At 51.0% G+C, this 17,333-nt stretch overlaps 1 protein-coding gene across 5 annotated transcripts in view; it reads right to left on the bottom strand.

Moving 5' to 3' along the window:
* LOC123605458 (cytochrome P450 4F3) overlaps nucleotides 1–17,333 on the bottom strand; it is a 75,101-nt gene that overhangs the window by 11,779 nt on the left and 45,989 nt on the right. Inside the window, exons 1-5 of one of the 5 annotated variants that reach the window (XR_006715772.1) lie at nucleotides 7,441–7,575; nucleotides 6,976–7,168; nucleotides 4,884–5,028; nucleotides 1,734–1,787; nucleotides 1,513–1,640 (exon numbers count right to left, since the gene is read on the bottom strand). Coding sequence is in view for 4 of the 5 variants with exons in the window: in XM_045492361.1 (XP_045348317.1) it covers nucleotides 1,513–1,640; nucleotides 1,734–1,787; nucleotides 2,878–3,022; nucleotides 6,976–7,168; nucleotides 7,441–7,496 (576 nt within the window). In the remaining variant the exon portion in view is untranslated. Of the gene's footprint in view, nucleotides 1–1,512; nucleotides 1,641–1,733; nucleotides 1,788–2,877; nucleotides 3,023–4,883; nucleotides 5,029–6,975; nucleotides 7,169–7,440; nucleotides 7,669–17,333 lie in introns of those variants that run through there. The other 4 variants (XM_045492362.1, XM_045492361.1, XM_045492360.1 and 1 more) reach the window with 4 other exon arrangements.

The following is a 17,333-nucleotide window of genomic DNA, read 5'->3' as shown; positions in this document are numbered from 1 at the left end:
CTCATTAGCTCACTTGCTAGCTGTGTGAATGCAGGCAAGCTCCCTAACTTCTCTGAACCTATTTTCACCACCTGTAATGAGGTAATAATAATCATCTTTACCTCATATGGTTGTGAAAATCAAATTAGACAATATATATCATGGAATGTGCACATAGATTCTGGCGTATAGTAAGTGCTTGAGAAATGTTAGCTTTCATCATCTTAATTGTCATAAATTAAGAAAAATTCCCCTATGTTGAAAGAGGCGATTCATGGGCCCCGAGCACCCCTCCACCTTTTTGCTGGGTATGCCCAAAAAAGGCAAGGCTCTGATATTCTTTACTTAGGCATTTCTCAGAGTTGCATTTTCAGCAAACACGCTTAAGGAATAAGGTAATATTTCCCCCACACAAATGTCAGGCTTGCTTTTAATTACCAGAAGTCATAGAGTCCCTGAACCTGGTATGCCTCTCCTGTAATGCAACATACTGCATAAGCATTGAAGCCCACCTATGTTATCCTTACAGGATTTGGTGACTTAGAGAAAGAATGCAAACCAAGAAGTACGTGTGCTTGCTGTGCTATGAGTAATAAATTGTTCTTTGTCTCTGACACAGGAGTCTCATGTCTTCTGGCACAATCCACAAAACCATAACAATCTCACTCCTTAGCTTGCAAGTGTGAAAATAATCCCAGGCCCTTCACAAAACCCTCACCTCCAATTCTTCACTTCCTTATATCCACACCTTTTCAATGTGATTTTTCAGCAACTCCCATTAAAAGGTGGATGCTCTCTCACCACCTTTTGATTCTATAATGGCCTTTTGACTTGCTTTGGCCAGTCGATCATAGCAAAAATGACAAGGTGATCATCTTAAACCTAGATCTCAAGAGGCATTGAAGCCTCCTCTCAGTCTCCTGGAACCCTGCCTCAGCCATGGGAACAAGCCTGAGGTGCCTTCTGGAGGGAGAGAATCACATTAAAGAAAGTTCAGTTGTCCAAGCTGAGACCACCCTAGATCAGCCTGCAGCCAGCCACTCCTCGAACATGTAAGAGGGCTGAGCCCAGATCTGCAAAGTACATACCTGACCCAGAGCTGATCACAGGCACATGTGATCCCATCCATGTCCAGAAGACCAACTGACTCACAGACAGGTTAGCAATAATAAACCCTTATTGTTTTAGACCAATGAGTTTTGAAGTGGTTCGTTAATTCAGCATAACTACTATGCAACCTTCATGGATAACCAAATGGGTCTCAGGCTCGAAGTCTTCTTTGTAAGGGAAACATTGAAATTAACACCTTCTGAGCACCTGCTATGTGCCAGGGACATGACTACATTACATTATCTTGACTACCCTGCAAAGTGGGGACCATTATTCCCATTATATAGCTGAGAAAATTGAGGCTCAGAGAGGAAGAGCAATGGCCCCAAAGCTGTCTAGGAGAGCCAGAATTCCAGACAACATATCTCAGAGCATCCATCGCCCCCAAGACTTCAGCTGGGACCCTGGGTTCAAAAGACTCACATGCATGACATTTACACTGTCATTGAAAATCTTCACATAGTGCTTCAGGATGTTGAAGTGGAAGGCGGGTGTCAGCATGCGGCGATGGCTGCTCCATTTGTCACCAGCACTCAGCAGGAGCCCATCCCCTAGTAGAGGCAGCCGCAAGAAGTGGGCAAAGGCACTGCCTCCCCCTGGGTCCCCAAGGTTGTCCCCAGTCCCCTTCACCCACAGTTACTCACCCAGCCAGGGCTTCAAGAAGCTGTAGAAGACCATGTCCTTGGGTGCAATGGCAGCTGACACGAATGAGGACCATCAGGGGTCATGGGGAGGGGGAGGGGAGGGGTTCGGGTTGGGGGAGTGGAGGGCCCAGCCAGGGGAATTCATACTCCCTCCAAGACCAGCTTAGCAGGAATGGGGACAAGAGCGGAGGAAACAGAGTGGGGAGGTGAGGGGGCACCATACCAGGCTGCAGCACAGAGCAGAGCAAAGGCAGAGCCTATGGACACACCCCTATGTACTTAGATGCTCTCTAAAATGTGGCACAACACATGTTGCGCCAATCCAACATGTTCGAAACACCTGAGCACAAATCAGCACTCTACAAAATGCCTTTACAGGGACCTAGGACATCGCATCTGTCCCAGAACTCTCTGACATCTCCTGACATGGCCCCAACACATGTTAACATGCCCTGGCATGAAACAACATGTATAACACACACTGACCTGATGCAGCATCCTCTGACATGGACCCAGAGACAATCTGACACGACCTCAGTCTGTCTCACAGATGGTCCCAGGCAGGACTTAAATATGATCCCACTAATGTCCCAGGCATGGACCAGGTATGACCCAGCCATATCCTAAGACCTGCCCTAGACAAGGCTCACATAAGGCCTCAGCATTTCTCAGAAGGACTCAAGGTTCCAGACCTCAGACAAACTCCAAACATGGTCCAGACACGACCCACAGGAGAACCAGACAATCTCAAATAGCATCCCAGACAAAAAAAAAAAAAAAAAAAAAAACAAAAACAAAACAAAACAAAACAGACAGACTTCCCACATGCCTTGAATATCCTTGGCCACAGGTGAGCCCCAGACATGACTAAGGCCATCTTTATGGTTACCATGTACCATATGCCAGGTATAACCAGGTATAAAGTATATCGGCCATAACCAGAACACAGGTGGAAACATAAACGTGACCAGACCTGGCCATACAGCAGACATCGCACAATCACACCCTAGGTGTGAGCAGACGTGACCAGAGATCTGGCATGTGGGGGTCCAGGCAAGACAGAGGCAGTGGCATCCCCACAGCTGCATCTGTCGGCAGCACAGAGACTTCAGCAGTGAGCAAGCCGTGGCCGTGGGGTGTCTACCTGGAGCAAAGAGCACAGGCTTGATGCAGGAGGGGTGGAAGATTCGGATGACTGCATGCCAGGGACCCACCCACCAGCAGCACACATCCCCATAGGTGCTCGCCAGGTTTTGTGTGTACAGAAGACCTTCCTCTGAGCTCTGAATCTGAAGAGAAACAAAAAGGACCCCATTCACAGTCTTTCTAGATGGCCAGATGGAAGGACCCTGCAGAGCAAAGACCCAGACCTGAGCCCTGTGCATCCTTTCCAGCAGCTCAGTCTCCTCCTGGAATCCTTCCCCAGACCATTGGTACAACAATTGGGGCTCTTTGGTTACAGGAACAAAAAGGGCCTTTCCCCCATTTGGATCCCAAACACCACATTCACCTGGCTTCTCCTCTCTCCTCCTTTTCCATATAAGAAAACTGAGACTCTGAATGATGAAGTCATTTGCCCTCAGTCTCCCAGATGGTAAGTGGCCTGCCTGAGATCTGAGCCCAAGTCCATCAGAATTCCAGGACCTGAGTTCTTAGCCATCAAACTGCTTTGAGCCCCAAAACAATAGCTCTGAGAACCTACACTTGCCAAGACTGGGTAATCAGAGCCACAGTGATTAAATGAGAAACTGACCTTGGGATGCAGTCCAAGAAAACTAAAGGGAGTTTTGCAACTTTTCCCCTGGAACTGTTGGGAATAAGCTCGCTTTCCCATGGGGGTTGAGTTTCTTTACCAGAATGAAAGTGAAGCCATCACAGAGGAAAACAGAACCGAAACAATGAAGACAGATTCTTGATGATGTTATTTGAGACCTGGATCCAGCCATGCCTGAAGACAATGCTCCCTGGACTTCACTGTAAATAGATTTCCTTTCTTTGATTAGACCACATAGGGTTGAGTTTTCACCTCTCACAACTGAAAAACACCTTGGCAGCCAGAGAGAGCTGGGTGCCTTCCCAGAGTCGAGTCACCCAGAATTTGGGCGTTAACGCTAAGGTTTCTGTTGGATGCTGCTTATTCCCCTGCTCAGCCTGGCCTGTCTGGAAGTAGAAGAAACAGAAGCAAGTGAAGGGAGCTAGGCTGGGGTAGAGTCCCATCAAGGAGATTCCTGGGCCCTCAAGCAGAAGAGCAATGAACTTGGAGCAGACAAGATTGTAGAATAGGGTGGAAGGAACCAACCCACCAGAGGTGGGTGTCACAGAAAAAGCAGCGAGGTACTCTGCCAACACTTGTTTCTCTGGGGATGGGGATGGGTGGGACTGAGGCCAGGCCTGGCAGGGGACCTCAGATGCTATCGATGTCCATCGCACCACTCTGCCCTCTGCTTTAAAAAAACTTCTGCTTAGGGGTGCCTGGGTGGCGCAGTCGGTTAAGCGTCCGACTTCAGCCAGGTCACGATCTCGCGGTCCGTGAGTTCGAGCCCCGCGTCGGGCTCTGGGCTGATGGCTCAGAGCCTGGAGCCTGTTTCCAATTCTGTGTCTCCCTCTCTCTCTGCCCCTCCCCCGTTCATGCTCTGTCTCTCTCTGTCGCAAAAAAAAATAAATAAACGTTGAAAAAAAAATAAAAAATAAAAAAAATAAAAAAACTTCTGCTTGTCATTCCATACCCAGTTCCAATAATTCCTCCTCTAGGAAGTCTTCCAGCCTGCCCCAGCAGAGGCCTTGATTCGTCTGTGGGATGACACAGCCATGTCCCTCTGGCCAATTCCTTACCTCACCAGGTCAAGGACCTCTCTGTCAACCCATCTCCTCAAGATTGAGGGTTCCTCCAGGACTGAGCCTTGGATTGAGGGCTCTTGGGGTCCCAGCGGTGCCCAGGACACCAGGGTTGGGGTGGGGGATTAGACAGCAGTGGAAGAAGGAGACAGTGAGATGGGGATTGACAAACACAAGAAGGGAAGAGGAAGGTGGCTGAGAGAGAAGGGGGAAGTGAGGCCAGTGACCTGCTGGTGTTGCGTGAAGCTTCGAGAAAGAGGGGCTGACAGCCGTGGGTTGTGTCACAGCCCATCACCACAAGCTCTGCATGAGTACCTGAGGCATTGGTGATAGTCCGGATCATGTCAGGGTGGCACAAAGTGATAAGGGGCATGGTGGGGCCCAGCCACGTCACAAACCCCTTCGAGTAGGCGGCCACCAGCTGAATTAAGACCCTCAAGCCCTGCTCTGTGGGGTGGACCTACAAGCAAGACAGGGGCCATCACCTCCACAGAAGGAGCCACGGCAAGTTCCCCTGCAACCTCTGCAGGGGTCAGTGTGTCCAGACTCTGCATAGATGGAGGGGATCTCTGTTTCCTCCTGCTCCTTCCCTTGGGGGCAGAGGGATCCCGGAAGACTCTCCATGTCCCAAGGGTCCCTCCCAGGACACAGGGAGAAGACATGCTCCCTGCCCCCAGAGAGGCCGACCTTGGCGTGAGAAGTCAGATCTTTCTTCTCCTGGGAGTCGTTCCAATCTCAGGGAGGTGTCCACGGGAACAGCAGTGTGGCCTCACGTTTTGTACTGGGGCTCGTTCCCATGTCCTCTCATGTCCTGGCCAGTCCACACGGCCCCCCCCTCCCGCCCCTCAGAGGGTGAAGGTATGCAGACTTTCCAGCTCTGACAGACCCCAGGACACAGGTGTGAGCTCTGCCCATCAGTCAGGAGGGCAACTCCCACCTACATCCTCTTCTGCCCACCAGCTTGCATGGTGCATCCCGTCTGTGTGTCTGTCTGTCTGTATCTGTCTATCTACCTCTACCTATGAACCTATGGACTATCTATGAACCTATCCCCTGAACCTATGGACTCCCCATCAGCCGTGCCTTTTACAAATGAAGAAACCCAGGCCGCGTCCCCCAAAAGGAGAAGGAGGGGGCCTTGCCTCCCAGTGAGGCATCCTCTCCAGTCCCACGGGAAGCCCCATCCCGGCCTGACAAATACTTCCAGGTGCTCCAGACAGGTGAATACAAGTCATTTTCACTTTTGGGACTGTTCCCTGCTCCCTAAGAACCCTGAGGCATTTGAGGAGATTGGCCCAGAGAGGGAGAGTGACTCAGCTGAGGTCACACAGCAAGTGGGACTGGAGGAGGGAAGAGTGACCAAGACCAGCCTCCATGGCCAAGCCCTGGAACAGGGAGTGGAAACGGTAACTTCATAACATTCCTGCTGCCCCCAGGGTTTGTCAAGAACATTCCCAGACCCAGCATCTCAGGCAAACTTCACAATGAGCTTGGAATGCCCTCATTCCAAACTCGGCCATAATGAGCAGTAAAATAGCAGGAAGTCCTTCCCCCAGCTGTGGTCCTCATGCTGGGCAGTTAAGGAGAGCTGTGCTCCTCCCTCAGCCTGTCTGGGGATGGGAAGGGCTAGCCGCTCATCCCTTTGACCTTGAACATGGCAGGTAATGGCAAGCTCACCACCTATGTCTTCAAACACTTACCTGAGTGCCTACTCTATGCCAGCCCCTGGGCTGGACAATGTAGCATCTGATCCCCAGAGCAACTATCCAGGTAAAGAGGTGGAAAATAAGAAACTGGACAATTAATTCTTTACTTATGAGCAGACCCAAGTCAAAGGTCCGTGCAGGTGGGGAGTCAAAGAAAGCTTCTGTAAGGGGAAGTCAGTGGTTAACTTTATTCCGGTTGGGCAATGGGCCCATTGGGACATCTCAGCAGGGAAGTGTAGACTGAGAGGAAGCTTTCTTGGGGAGGGGTGTGGGTGGAGAGCTAGGCCCCTGTGAGTCAAGGTGGGGAGGTCACAGGTAATTCCTGTAGGTAAGTGAGCAGACACAAGGGAATGGGCCAGGTAGGGAGCAGACCCTGGACAGCGCCCCTGAGAAGGTCTCTGGGGTAGCCATGGACACTGGGAAGGCCAAGGGACCCTGCTCTGTGCAGCCCGCCCTGGGAGCCCTTCAGAGGGGCATTAATGTGGGGAAGGGAGGCAGGAAATGGATCCCAAACAGGCTAGGGGTGTGAAGATGAAGATGTGGAAATGGCCTGGGATGAATGAGTGATTACAGAACGGCTCCCTAGCCTTCCTCCTTCTCTGCTGTCCCAGACCCCAGCCCCACCCCAGGTCCCTGTTCCCCACCCCTGTGAAAGTGCATCCACCCTGATGCCCCAGGCCCGTCCTGCCACCCACACTCACCAGTCCGAGGTGACCCCAAAACCAGTTCCGCTTCGGGGGCTGCGGGAAACACCGGAGGCGGCAGCACGTGTCATAGAAGCTGTAGCTCCAGGCCAGGACGCGGGCCAAGAGCCAGGAGACCCCCACCAGCAGCAGGAGCAGCCATGGGGAGGCTGCCACCTGCCCGAGTCCCAGCCAGGACAGGCTCAGCATCCTGGAGGCAGAGGGGACAGATTTTCCTGAGGCCGAGGAAATGGGCCCAAGGGTGAGCTCTCTGGACTCTTCAGGAACAGAGGGAGAGCCCCTCCCCCACACAGGGATGGGAAGGGCAGGGACAGAGAGGGGTAGGCATGGTGAGTGCTCAGCACTGGGCAAACAGTGATTCAGAGAGGGGAGGAGGACCTAGACAATTCCAGAGGGAGAGGCAGAGTGAGTGAGGGGGAGAAAAAGAAAGACAGAGACACAGAGAGATAGCTAACCACCCACCAGTAGCCACTCTGCTCCCAGCGGCTCTCTGGAGCCACCCCACCCTTGGGCAGCATCCTTTGCTACCCAGGATCAAGACCCCCAGCCAGGTACCTTCAGACCACAGCAGCTTATCCACACAGCCTCCTCTCCCCTCCTCTTGGAAAGTCTTTGTCCCTGGCGCCTGACCTAGGGGACACTGGCAGTGGCCAGGCTAAACCAGCCAATCCCTGCCTGCCTGCTTACCTCCTCCCCATCTGGCAGTGGCCCAACTAGTAGGTGGGGGAGAGGGACTTCCGTGTTATAAAGAGAGTATGGGAATGAGTTCTCAGAACTCAGCATCCCCCACATGGGGGTGGGGGATCTGTTGACAGATGGGCAAAGGTGACTCCTGGCCCCCAACTAACAGCCACCCCTGCCCTTTCAAGGCCAGCAGGGCACAGCAGGGAAAAGCTTGAACGTGAGAGTTCAGGTGCCATGGGGGCAGGGTCCAGCCAAGCCTAGTCCCAAAACATCTCTGGGGCTCCTCTACACGTATGAGGCAGGTCAGAGGCATGCACCATTTCCCAGCGCAGAATCAGGAAGCCTGGGGCCTCCAGGCTGCACAATCTGGCAGGAGTTCAAGCCCTGTCTCCAAGCAGCCTAGGGCCTGGGCTGACACAGGACCGCTGGGGGCAGGAACAAAGAAGCCCTTCTGGCTGGGGGTTACTTGCATCAGACTCAGGGGGTAAAGGGCCCAGTGGGAAGAAGTCACCTGGAGGTAAGGGGGTAAGTCTGCTGGGAGGCAGGAGAGGGAGGGGGGCCAGGACAGAGCTGGGAGACCCTGCACTCAGTTCAGCCCCCTCCTGGCTGTGACCATAGGCTGTGCCGGCCCTCTCTAGGCTCAGTCTTGCTACCTGGGAAATGGGATGTCAGATGAGGGCCTGAGAGGGGGACAGAAGACGGTTCCACAGGAAGGTAGGAAAGATCAGGGACCCCCAAAAAGATAAGTTGCCAAGAAAGAGCTCGTAACTAGTGTGTGTGCTGCCCTGTGCCAGCGTTCTACATGAAGTAAACCTACTCTTTGCAGAAGACTGTCTGTAAAGTGCGCCTGCTATGTGCTGGGTGCCCCAAAAAGTATGCCTACAGTGTGTTGGGAACGATACGTGAAGTGTGCCCACCACAGCCAGGTATGTCGTATAAAGTACACCCACTGTGTGCCCCTTCTGTTTGACACAAATCCTGTCAACCGTATGCCAGGTGTTGACCTAAAGCATGCCTACATGGGCTGGGTACCCGCTATAAGGCATGCCTACTAAGTGATAGGTGCTCTGCATAAAGAACACCTACTGTGTGTTGGGTGTTCCATGGAAAGTATACCTACTGTGTGCCCGGTGCCCTCTTAGAGCTCTCCTACTGTGTGGCAGGTGCTTTACATAAAATAAGCATACCATGTGCAAAGTACTTTACATAAAACATGCCTACTGTGTGCCATGGACTCTTTGCTGTGAACTCTACATAAACCTTGACTACTGTGTGGCAGGTGCTCGACATTAAGCGTGCCCACTGAGTGCCAGGTACTGTGCATAAAATGCTCCTTCTGTGTGCCAGGTACTCTATGTAAAGTACACCTATTGTGCACCAGATGTTCTGCCAATGAGATAATGCAACATCTCTGCCCCCTCTCCCCGCCACCTGCCAACTCTCTGGGCCAGTGCCCTGGAATCAGAGAGAGAGAGAGATCCAGGTGATGATATCCATAGGAGGGAAGATGCCTATTTAACAGAAGAGCAAACTCTGGCCCAAGAGCCAGAAGGCCCAAAGATGCCTATTTAACAGAGGAGCAAACAGAAGAGTCTCAGAGAAAGCAAGCCTCTGGCCCAAGTGGCAGAGCTGGGAGGATCCCAGGTCTGCCACACTCCCAAGCCCGGGCCAAGCTTGGCAAAGCTACTGAGCAGGGGACGGGCAAAGAGTCGTCCTGACACGGGCAGAGTGCTGGGAAGACCCCAAACCTCCCTCGCCCTCCAGCCAGGGGGTCCAGGTGGCTGGTCCTGAAGCCCTCCGTGGGGTGGGTTGCACCCTCTTCCCACCCCACCCCCAGATTTCCTCCCCCTCCGTGGAGGCAGCCCTCCCCTGATGGCAGGCCCATCCGTATCGGGCCAGGAGGAAACGTCAGAGAACAATGATCCAGGCAGAATCCTGGACACACAAGAGAAAGAGCACCGAGTGCCTAGAGTGGCTCAGCTCACTGTGAACCTACTGTGTGCCAGGAATGGGCATGCAGCTACAGCAGGAATGGCCTTTGTCCACATGAGCCAAGATCCCGTTTAAGCCCTGTAGATACATTAACCACGTTTTTCTCCCTATTGTGCAGCTGTCCCAAGTCACACAGCCGGTGGAGCCAGCCTGGGCACCGGGGCAGCCCCCACTTCCCACTAGGTGCCCTGACCCACTCAGCCACGCTCCTTCCCCTCTGCAGATAGGCATTTCGCTAGCGCCACCTCCTAAGATAGCAGGAATAATTTTAAAAGCCGACGCACGGAAAACACATAGGACAGAAGAAGGGCGGGCTTAATACATGCCAGTCACTGTTCTCGCTGCTGTTGTTGTGGTGCAATTATCCAACGGCCCCACAATTAACAAGCCCGTTTTGACAGAGGAGGAACCAGAGATTGAGACAGGTGAGGCAACTTGCTACAGCCCCACAGCTAATGAGGTGAATATGACAGCACAGACGGCAGCAGAGCCTAGAACATAGTACGTGCTCATTAAATATCTGGGGATGAAAGAAAGGTTTGCAGCCATGAGTTCTAAGGATCGGTTACTCAGTGTGGTCCTCAGACCTCCACCGTAGGCATCACCTGAGAGCTTGCGGGACATTCAGAATCTCGCACCCCGGCCCAGAAATATTGACTCCAAACTGCGTCTAAGTAGATCCTCAGGAAAAGTGTACATGCCTTCAAGCTTTAAGAAATGTTGCTTTAAGACCTCTGAGTCCAGGTTCTGCAGAGAAAGTGGGGAGGGGAAAGGCTTCACGTCTCTGATTCCCAGTTTTATCTTGTTTTGTTTCAGTCATAACGTAAGGAGAAAAAAAATCTACATCTCCAGGGGTTGTTCACACAACCACGTGTCTACTGACCATCTGTTGTGTGCGGGGCACACAATTTTAGGCACCGGGGATGAGCAGTGAACACAGACTCCACTGTCAAGGGCCTCGCATCCGGTGGGGAGATGGGCGGTGATCCAGTAAATGATCAAGAACATAACAGACCGTGATAAGGGACGTGCCGGGGGGAGTGTCGCACCTTCAGCCTGGCATCAGGGCGAGCAGAGACCTGGAGGAAGACGGAGAGTCACCAGGGGCAAGCGTGGGGCGGGATACCCATGCTGCACAAAAAGGCAGGTGGCTTGTTGTTCTTTTGACACGGGGGCTAAGAGCACACACATGCAAGATCACACAACTCACCAAGGCCAAGGCAGCTGGCAAAATCCGGCCCCATACTGAAGCTATAAGTAGGTGTTGAACTTTGATGAGCCATACCTAGGACTAAAACCCCACAGGGCCTCTGGGCAATGGCCCCCATCCACACACAGAGAGGCAGAGGTTGACCCCCACAGAGGTCAACCGCCATCCCCCAACCCACAACCCCCAGTGATCAAGAAGGCAGAGTCTACTGGACCGGGGCTCCCCCTGACTCTTGAGACAGGAAGCCTCAGGTGTGGACATTCTGCTCTGAGCCAGAGAAGGATCAGAGCGTCCCCAGTGGTTTCTCATTCAACAAGGAATGTCTCAGCTGCCAAATGACACAAGCCTGGCTTATGCAATGGCCCCCAGCCACACTCAGAAAGGTAGAGGTTGACCTCCCCTCCAGACGTCAACCCCCATCCACACACAGAGCCGGGAAGTGGACAAGTGTGTGTCAGACCAGAGGTGGCAGTCACTCTGTGAGTCACCAGCTTTGGGCACAGCCTATCACCCCTCTGAGCCTCAGTCTTCATGTCTGTAAAGTGGGCTTGGTAAAACCTCACAGGGCAATGCAAGCATTCTATCAGACCCCATCAGGGAGAGAGGGGAAAGGACCTTTCAAAGTGACATGTGCAGGAAATGTTTCCATTTGTGACAACATGGGAGGACGGATGGACCTTGAGGGCATTATGCTAAGTGAAATAAACCAAACAGAGAAAAACAAGTACCATATGATCTCACTTATATGTGTTCTTTAAAAAATGAATGCATAGAAATAGAGAACACACCGCTGGTGGCCAGAAGGGTGTAGGCAATGGGTGCAATGGGTGAAGGAGGTCAAAAGGTACAAATTTCTAGTTATAAAATAAATCAGTCCTAGGGATGCAATGCAAAGCTTGGTCACCATACTTAATAGCAGTGTATTGTATATTTGAAATTGCAAAGAGAGTAGGTCTTAAAAGCTCTCATCACGAGACAAAGAACAGTCTATAGCTACGTGTGGAGATGGGTGTTCACTAGACTTTTCGCGGTGATCGTTTTGCAATATATGCCCATGTGGAGTCATGCTGTGCACCTGAAACTAATATAATGTTATATGCCGATCATACCTCAACTAAAAAATTGGCATATGAGTAATGAGCCCGTCTACGGCTAAAGCTTCTGAATATGTGTGTGGATCTGTGTGTGTGCATGTTTGCATATGCACTGAGAAAATTCCAGAAGAATCCACAGATCACAGTGGAAGTGGAGAAAGTACAAGTGGAGTCTTGATCCTTCTCACGTGCTACTCGTTTCACGCTTTCTCTCTCCCACACTGTGCTGCTGTAATTTTTATCACGAAAACACAAACTTCAGAGGAAACAAGGATTGTCACAGTGGGGGAAGGGGCCCATGGTTGGTGCACAGAACAGGTGAGCAGTTTTTCTTTTGTGACCCCATGAAGACACCTCTCCCAGGAGTCAGCCTGGGGTGCCTCTACACCAAGCATGGAGGCTGCCTGGTGGCTGGAGTCTCTCTTTTCCTTTCCTCGGCCTTTGGGAAGGAACAGGTTCCGGATTCAGCCCAACAGAGTTCGGATCCCAGCCCTGCTCCTCGCTGGCTGTGGGACCTTGGGCAAGTCACTTGTCCTCTCCGCGCTTCATGCCCTCCTCAGTAAGATGGAAAGGGGGACTTACACCTCCCAGGTAGTTTGTTCTTCAACAACAACAAAAAACTGTACCAGAGACTCTATGCCAGACATGGTGCTTCAACCCGAGACCCAGGATGAACAAAACAGATAAGTTCCCTGGATGGTGGTGCTCATGTCTGATGGGAGAAGCCGATGGGAAACAAGACCAAGCCAGATGGCGGGGTGGTAATGAAGGAAATTAACAGAATGAGAACCAGCAAGTGACCAAGGAGGCAATCGGGGAGGGCTGCCCTGTGGAGTTGACCTCTGAGCAGAAACCTGAGTGACATGGAAGAGTGAACAGTGAATAACGATCGCTCTTTGCCCCTAAAGCCACAGCAGGACTCTAAACACCCGGCACACAGTGAGGTGGTCAAATGGCTTGAAAACTCTGTCATTCCTCCTTCCTTCCTCAGACATGCTGAGGTAAGCAAAGACAATAGAGGCAATTTCCGTCAGTATCCATCCGGGAGGGAAGCAGGAACCAGCCCTGTAGGGAGATCCACGGTGGTGAAATGTGGCCCAACACTCAAGCTGCAAACGGTTGTTCCATTTCAGTCGCCGTAATAAAGATCAGGAAACCCCGCCAGCCCCCAAAGCATGTCAAGGGCCAGACCCATAAGCTGGAGTTTCCAGCTTCTTGGCATAAGGACCAGGAGAGCAAAGAAGCTGGCTTTGGAAAAAGAAGGCTGAAGGGAAACTTCAGGAAAGTCCTGGGGCCCTCAAATAGCTGCATCAACTTCCCCTGCACAGGACTTTAGGGGTGGTGCCAGCTCTGGAAGTAGTCAGACCACCCCCACCACTGCAGCAATGGGGGTCGCCATCAACAGAGATCATCCCTGGATGGTAAAGGCTATTTCTTTTTTTTTCAACGTTTATTTTTATTTTTGGGACAGAGAGAGACAGAGCATGAACGGGGGAGGGGCAGAGAGAGAGGGAGACACAGAATCGGAAACAGGCTCCAGGCTCTGAGCCATCAGCCCAGAGCCCGACGCGGGGCTCGAACTCACGGACTGCGAGATCGTGACCTGGCTGAAGTCGGACGCTTAACCGACTGCGCCACCCAGGCGCCCCGGTAAAGGCTATTTCTCATGCAAAAGCCACGGAGGGGGGCCCCAAGGACGTCACAGAAAAACAAAAACAAAACCAGAAGGGCGTGCAAGGGAACAGGCAGGATTTTGCCCCCCTCCCATTCTGATGTCTGCTTAGCCAGCAGACAAGGGAGCCACCCTGGTGCAGAGGAACTGTTGAACCCCCCTCTGCGGAGACATGTGGAGTGGACACCAACCCAGCTCAAGACACTGGGCTACCACAGGAGTCTTTGGCCACCTCCCTACAGCCTCTTGGGGTCAAATGAGAATATGGTGTTGGGTCAGTGGTGGGCACCTGCAGGCAATCCGAGGAGATTAGAGAAATGGCGTCCATTCTCTGCCGAAGGCTGCCTCCACTCTCCGTGACAGTTAAGCTCTCTGGATTCCAGAAATAGCTACTCTTTGGCCCCATCAACCTGGCAGTGGTGGCGGCTCTCAGCTGATGCTAGCCCCAGGACGCTGCACTAGCCTCCACGGTTTCCCTTGGCCCTGCCCATAGCTTTGTAAAAAGCTCCGTCTTCCAGTCACCCTTATTTAACCACTTAAGGTCTCTGCCCATTACAGGGTTTAGCGACTTCAAGATACACACAGTCACACCCTTACACACACACACACACACACACACACACACACCAGTGCATCCACGCGTGCACACACTTGCACGCTTACACACGCACACTCACCGTGCACACACAAACACACATGCACACAGATTTACACATGCTCCCATCCATGCACCCAATTACGTGGATACACTCACATACACACACCCTCGCACATGCATACACACAGTAGCACGAACGCACACACAGTCACACATACACTTAGACACAGACACACTCACACACATGTTGAATTAATGGAGACCAGAGGTCAGGCCAGAGCCTGTTGTCCCCAAAATTTCCAGAGGCGTAGGCATCGCCCACACACCCAAGAAAGGAAAGACACCCACAGCAGTGAGTGACAGCAGGCTCGTGTCCTTTAGAATCAATACACGCAGGTGCAGCAGAGTCCTGGGCATCGATGGGCTTCACGCCTCTCCTCCTCCCTCTCTCATTAATTCACCATCCCAGTCCTTAGCAGAAACTCAACGCCTGTTTGTAGTGCAAGAGGAGACATTGAACACAAGTATAGCTCGCTCTTTGGAGGAGTTAGCTGCATGGTGGGGGGAAGAAATGGTTCACTAGTGGGAAAGTGGGTCAAGGGAAGGGACTTTTTAAGACTGAGGAAACAACAACATTTTCTGTGTTCCAATGGGAATTACCTAATAGAGTTCAGGATACATGATCAATAGACAAAAATGTATACAGAAGATATTCTACCTAGAATATAGAACATAGAAATCCTATTTCTATATTCCAGGGATTAGAAAACTATGGTCCATGGACCAATCTGGCCTGTGGCCTGTTTTCATATGGTCTATAAGCTAAGAGGTGTTTTGATATTTTAAGAGGACTGTAGGGGGCACCTGGGTGGCTCAGTCGGTTAAACGTCCGACTTGGCTCAGGTCATGATCTCACGGTCTGTGAGTTCAAGCCCTGCATCAGGCTCTGTGCTGACAGCTCAGAGCCTGGAACCTGCTTCAGATTCCATGTCTCCCTCTCGCTCTCTGCCCCTCCCCCGCTCACACTCTGTCTCTGTCTCTGTCTCTGTCTCTGTCTCTGTCTCTCCCTCTCTCTCTCTCAAAAATAAGACGATTGTAAAAGGAGAAGAGGGGCAAGAGGAAGAGGAGATCCTGAATGGGATGTGCAAAGCCTAAACTGTTTACCATATGGTCCTTTGCGGAAAAAGAATGCCAAATCTGCTGGATAGAAGCAATAAACAATCGGAACAATATTTTCATATACCCATTTTAAAGTATTATGCACCAGAAAAAGTGAAATACTGAGGTATAAATCTAACAAAATGTGTTCCAGATTTCTATGAAGAAAATTTTAAAACACTTGTGGAAGAAACCCAAGAAGGCCCAAATTCATGGAGAGAGAAGCAATATTCATGGATTGAAAGACTCCACCTTGTGAAGATATTCAGGCTCTGCAAATTGATTTATAGATTTGAAGAAATCACGACCCTAATCCCAGCAGGACTTTTTGTAGAAATAGGTAAGCTGATTATAAAATTTACATGAAATTGCAAAAGACTTAGAATAACCAAAAATTTCTTGACAAGGAAAATTTTAATGGAAGCTTTGCATTGGTTTGCATTTCCCTAAGGTCTAATGATGTTGTCCATCTTGTCATGCACTTATTAGACAATAAAAGAGCATGTTTTAAACAGAAGATGACGTGTAAATGTAAACGCACATTTTATTTTATTTTTTTTTAATTTTTTCTATTTCAACGTTTTTTTTATTTTTATTTTTGGGACAGAGAGAGACAGAGCATCAACAGGGGAGGGGCAGAGAGAGAGGGAGACACAGAATCGGAAACAGGCTCCAGGCTCCGAGCCATCAGCCCAGAGCCTGACGCGGGGCTCGAACTCACGGACCGTAAGATCGTGACCTGGCTGAAGTCGGACGCTTAACCGACTGCGCCACCCAGGCGCCCCTAAACGCACATTTTAGATGTAAATATAATTTTTACTTGCATAACATTACATACGAATACAAGCTGGAAGTATACGTGAGAAAATATGAAGGGATTATGTTGACTTGTTGGAATTATGGATATAAAAGTGATTTTTATTTCTTACGTTTTCTTCTTGGTGTTTTCTTCTAGGAAGACGTATTATTTTGGGGCACCTAGGTGGCTCAGTCAATTGAGCCTTTGACTCTTTCTTTTTAGGACTAATTTTTTTAAGTTTACTTATTTATTTTGAGAGAGAGAGAGAGAGAGTACAAGCAGGGGAAGGGCGGGGGTGGGGAACAAAGAATCTGAAGTGCGGGCACTGTGCTATTAACACAGAGCCCAATGTGGGGCTTAAACTCATGAACTGTGAGAAGGTGGCCTGAGCTGAAGTCAGATGCTTGGCCGACTGAACCACCCAGGCGCCCCAGGAGCATCTGACTCTTGATTTCACCTCAGGTCATGGTCCCAGGGTAGTGACATCAAGCTACGTGGGTTCTCTCTCCCCATCCCTCTGCCTCTCACTCCACTGGCGTTTTCTTTCAAAAAAAAAATCAGATGTATCACTTTGGGAATATGAAAAAAAATTTTGGTTTATTTATTTCTTGGGTGTGCGGGGGGTGGGGGGCGGGCAGAGGAAGAAGGAGAGAGAATCCCAAGCGGGCTCCCCGCTGTCAGTGCAGAGCCCAACATGGGGCTCGAACCCACGATCCTTGAGATCATGACCTAAGCAGAAACCAAGACTTGGACGCTTAACCCACTGAGACACTCAGGCACCCCAATGGGAAAAGTAATTTTAGTTAACAACTCGGCAAGAAAAACATGTTATTTTCAGCTTAGAATATACTAAATATTTATTCATTTAAGGTTGCAATGTTCCTTTCTTATTTTGCAGTCACTAGGCCTCCTGGGCCCCCCATCTGTGGGCCCACAAAGGTTTTGAGGCCCTGGACTCAGTAGCCCAGGGCAGGTACTCCTACAGCCTGAGAGGAGGGAGTCCCGGAGCGGCCGCTGTCCCAGGTGCTGAAGGAGGCCCTTCCACTCCCACCCCCTTCCCCCCACCTTCTTTTCTCTCTTGGGACCCTCGTGACCTCCACCTCTTGAAACACATAAGCAAAAATGAAGTCCGGACCATGCCTCTTTAG

This window comes from Leopardus geoffroyi, chromosome A2 (genome assembly GCF_018350155.1).
Source record: "Leopardus geoffroyi isolate Oge1 chromosome A2, O.geoffroyi_Oge1_pat1.0, whole genome shotgun sequence".
NCBI classification, from domain to species: Eukaryota; Metazoa; Chordata; class Mammalia; order Carnivora; family Felidae; genus Leopardus; species Leopardus geoffroyi.
Note: the sequence above shows the minus strand (reverse complement) of the source record. Positions and strands in the feature narration are given on the sequence as shown.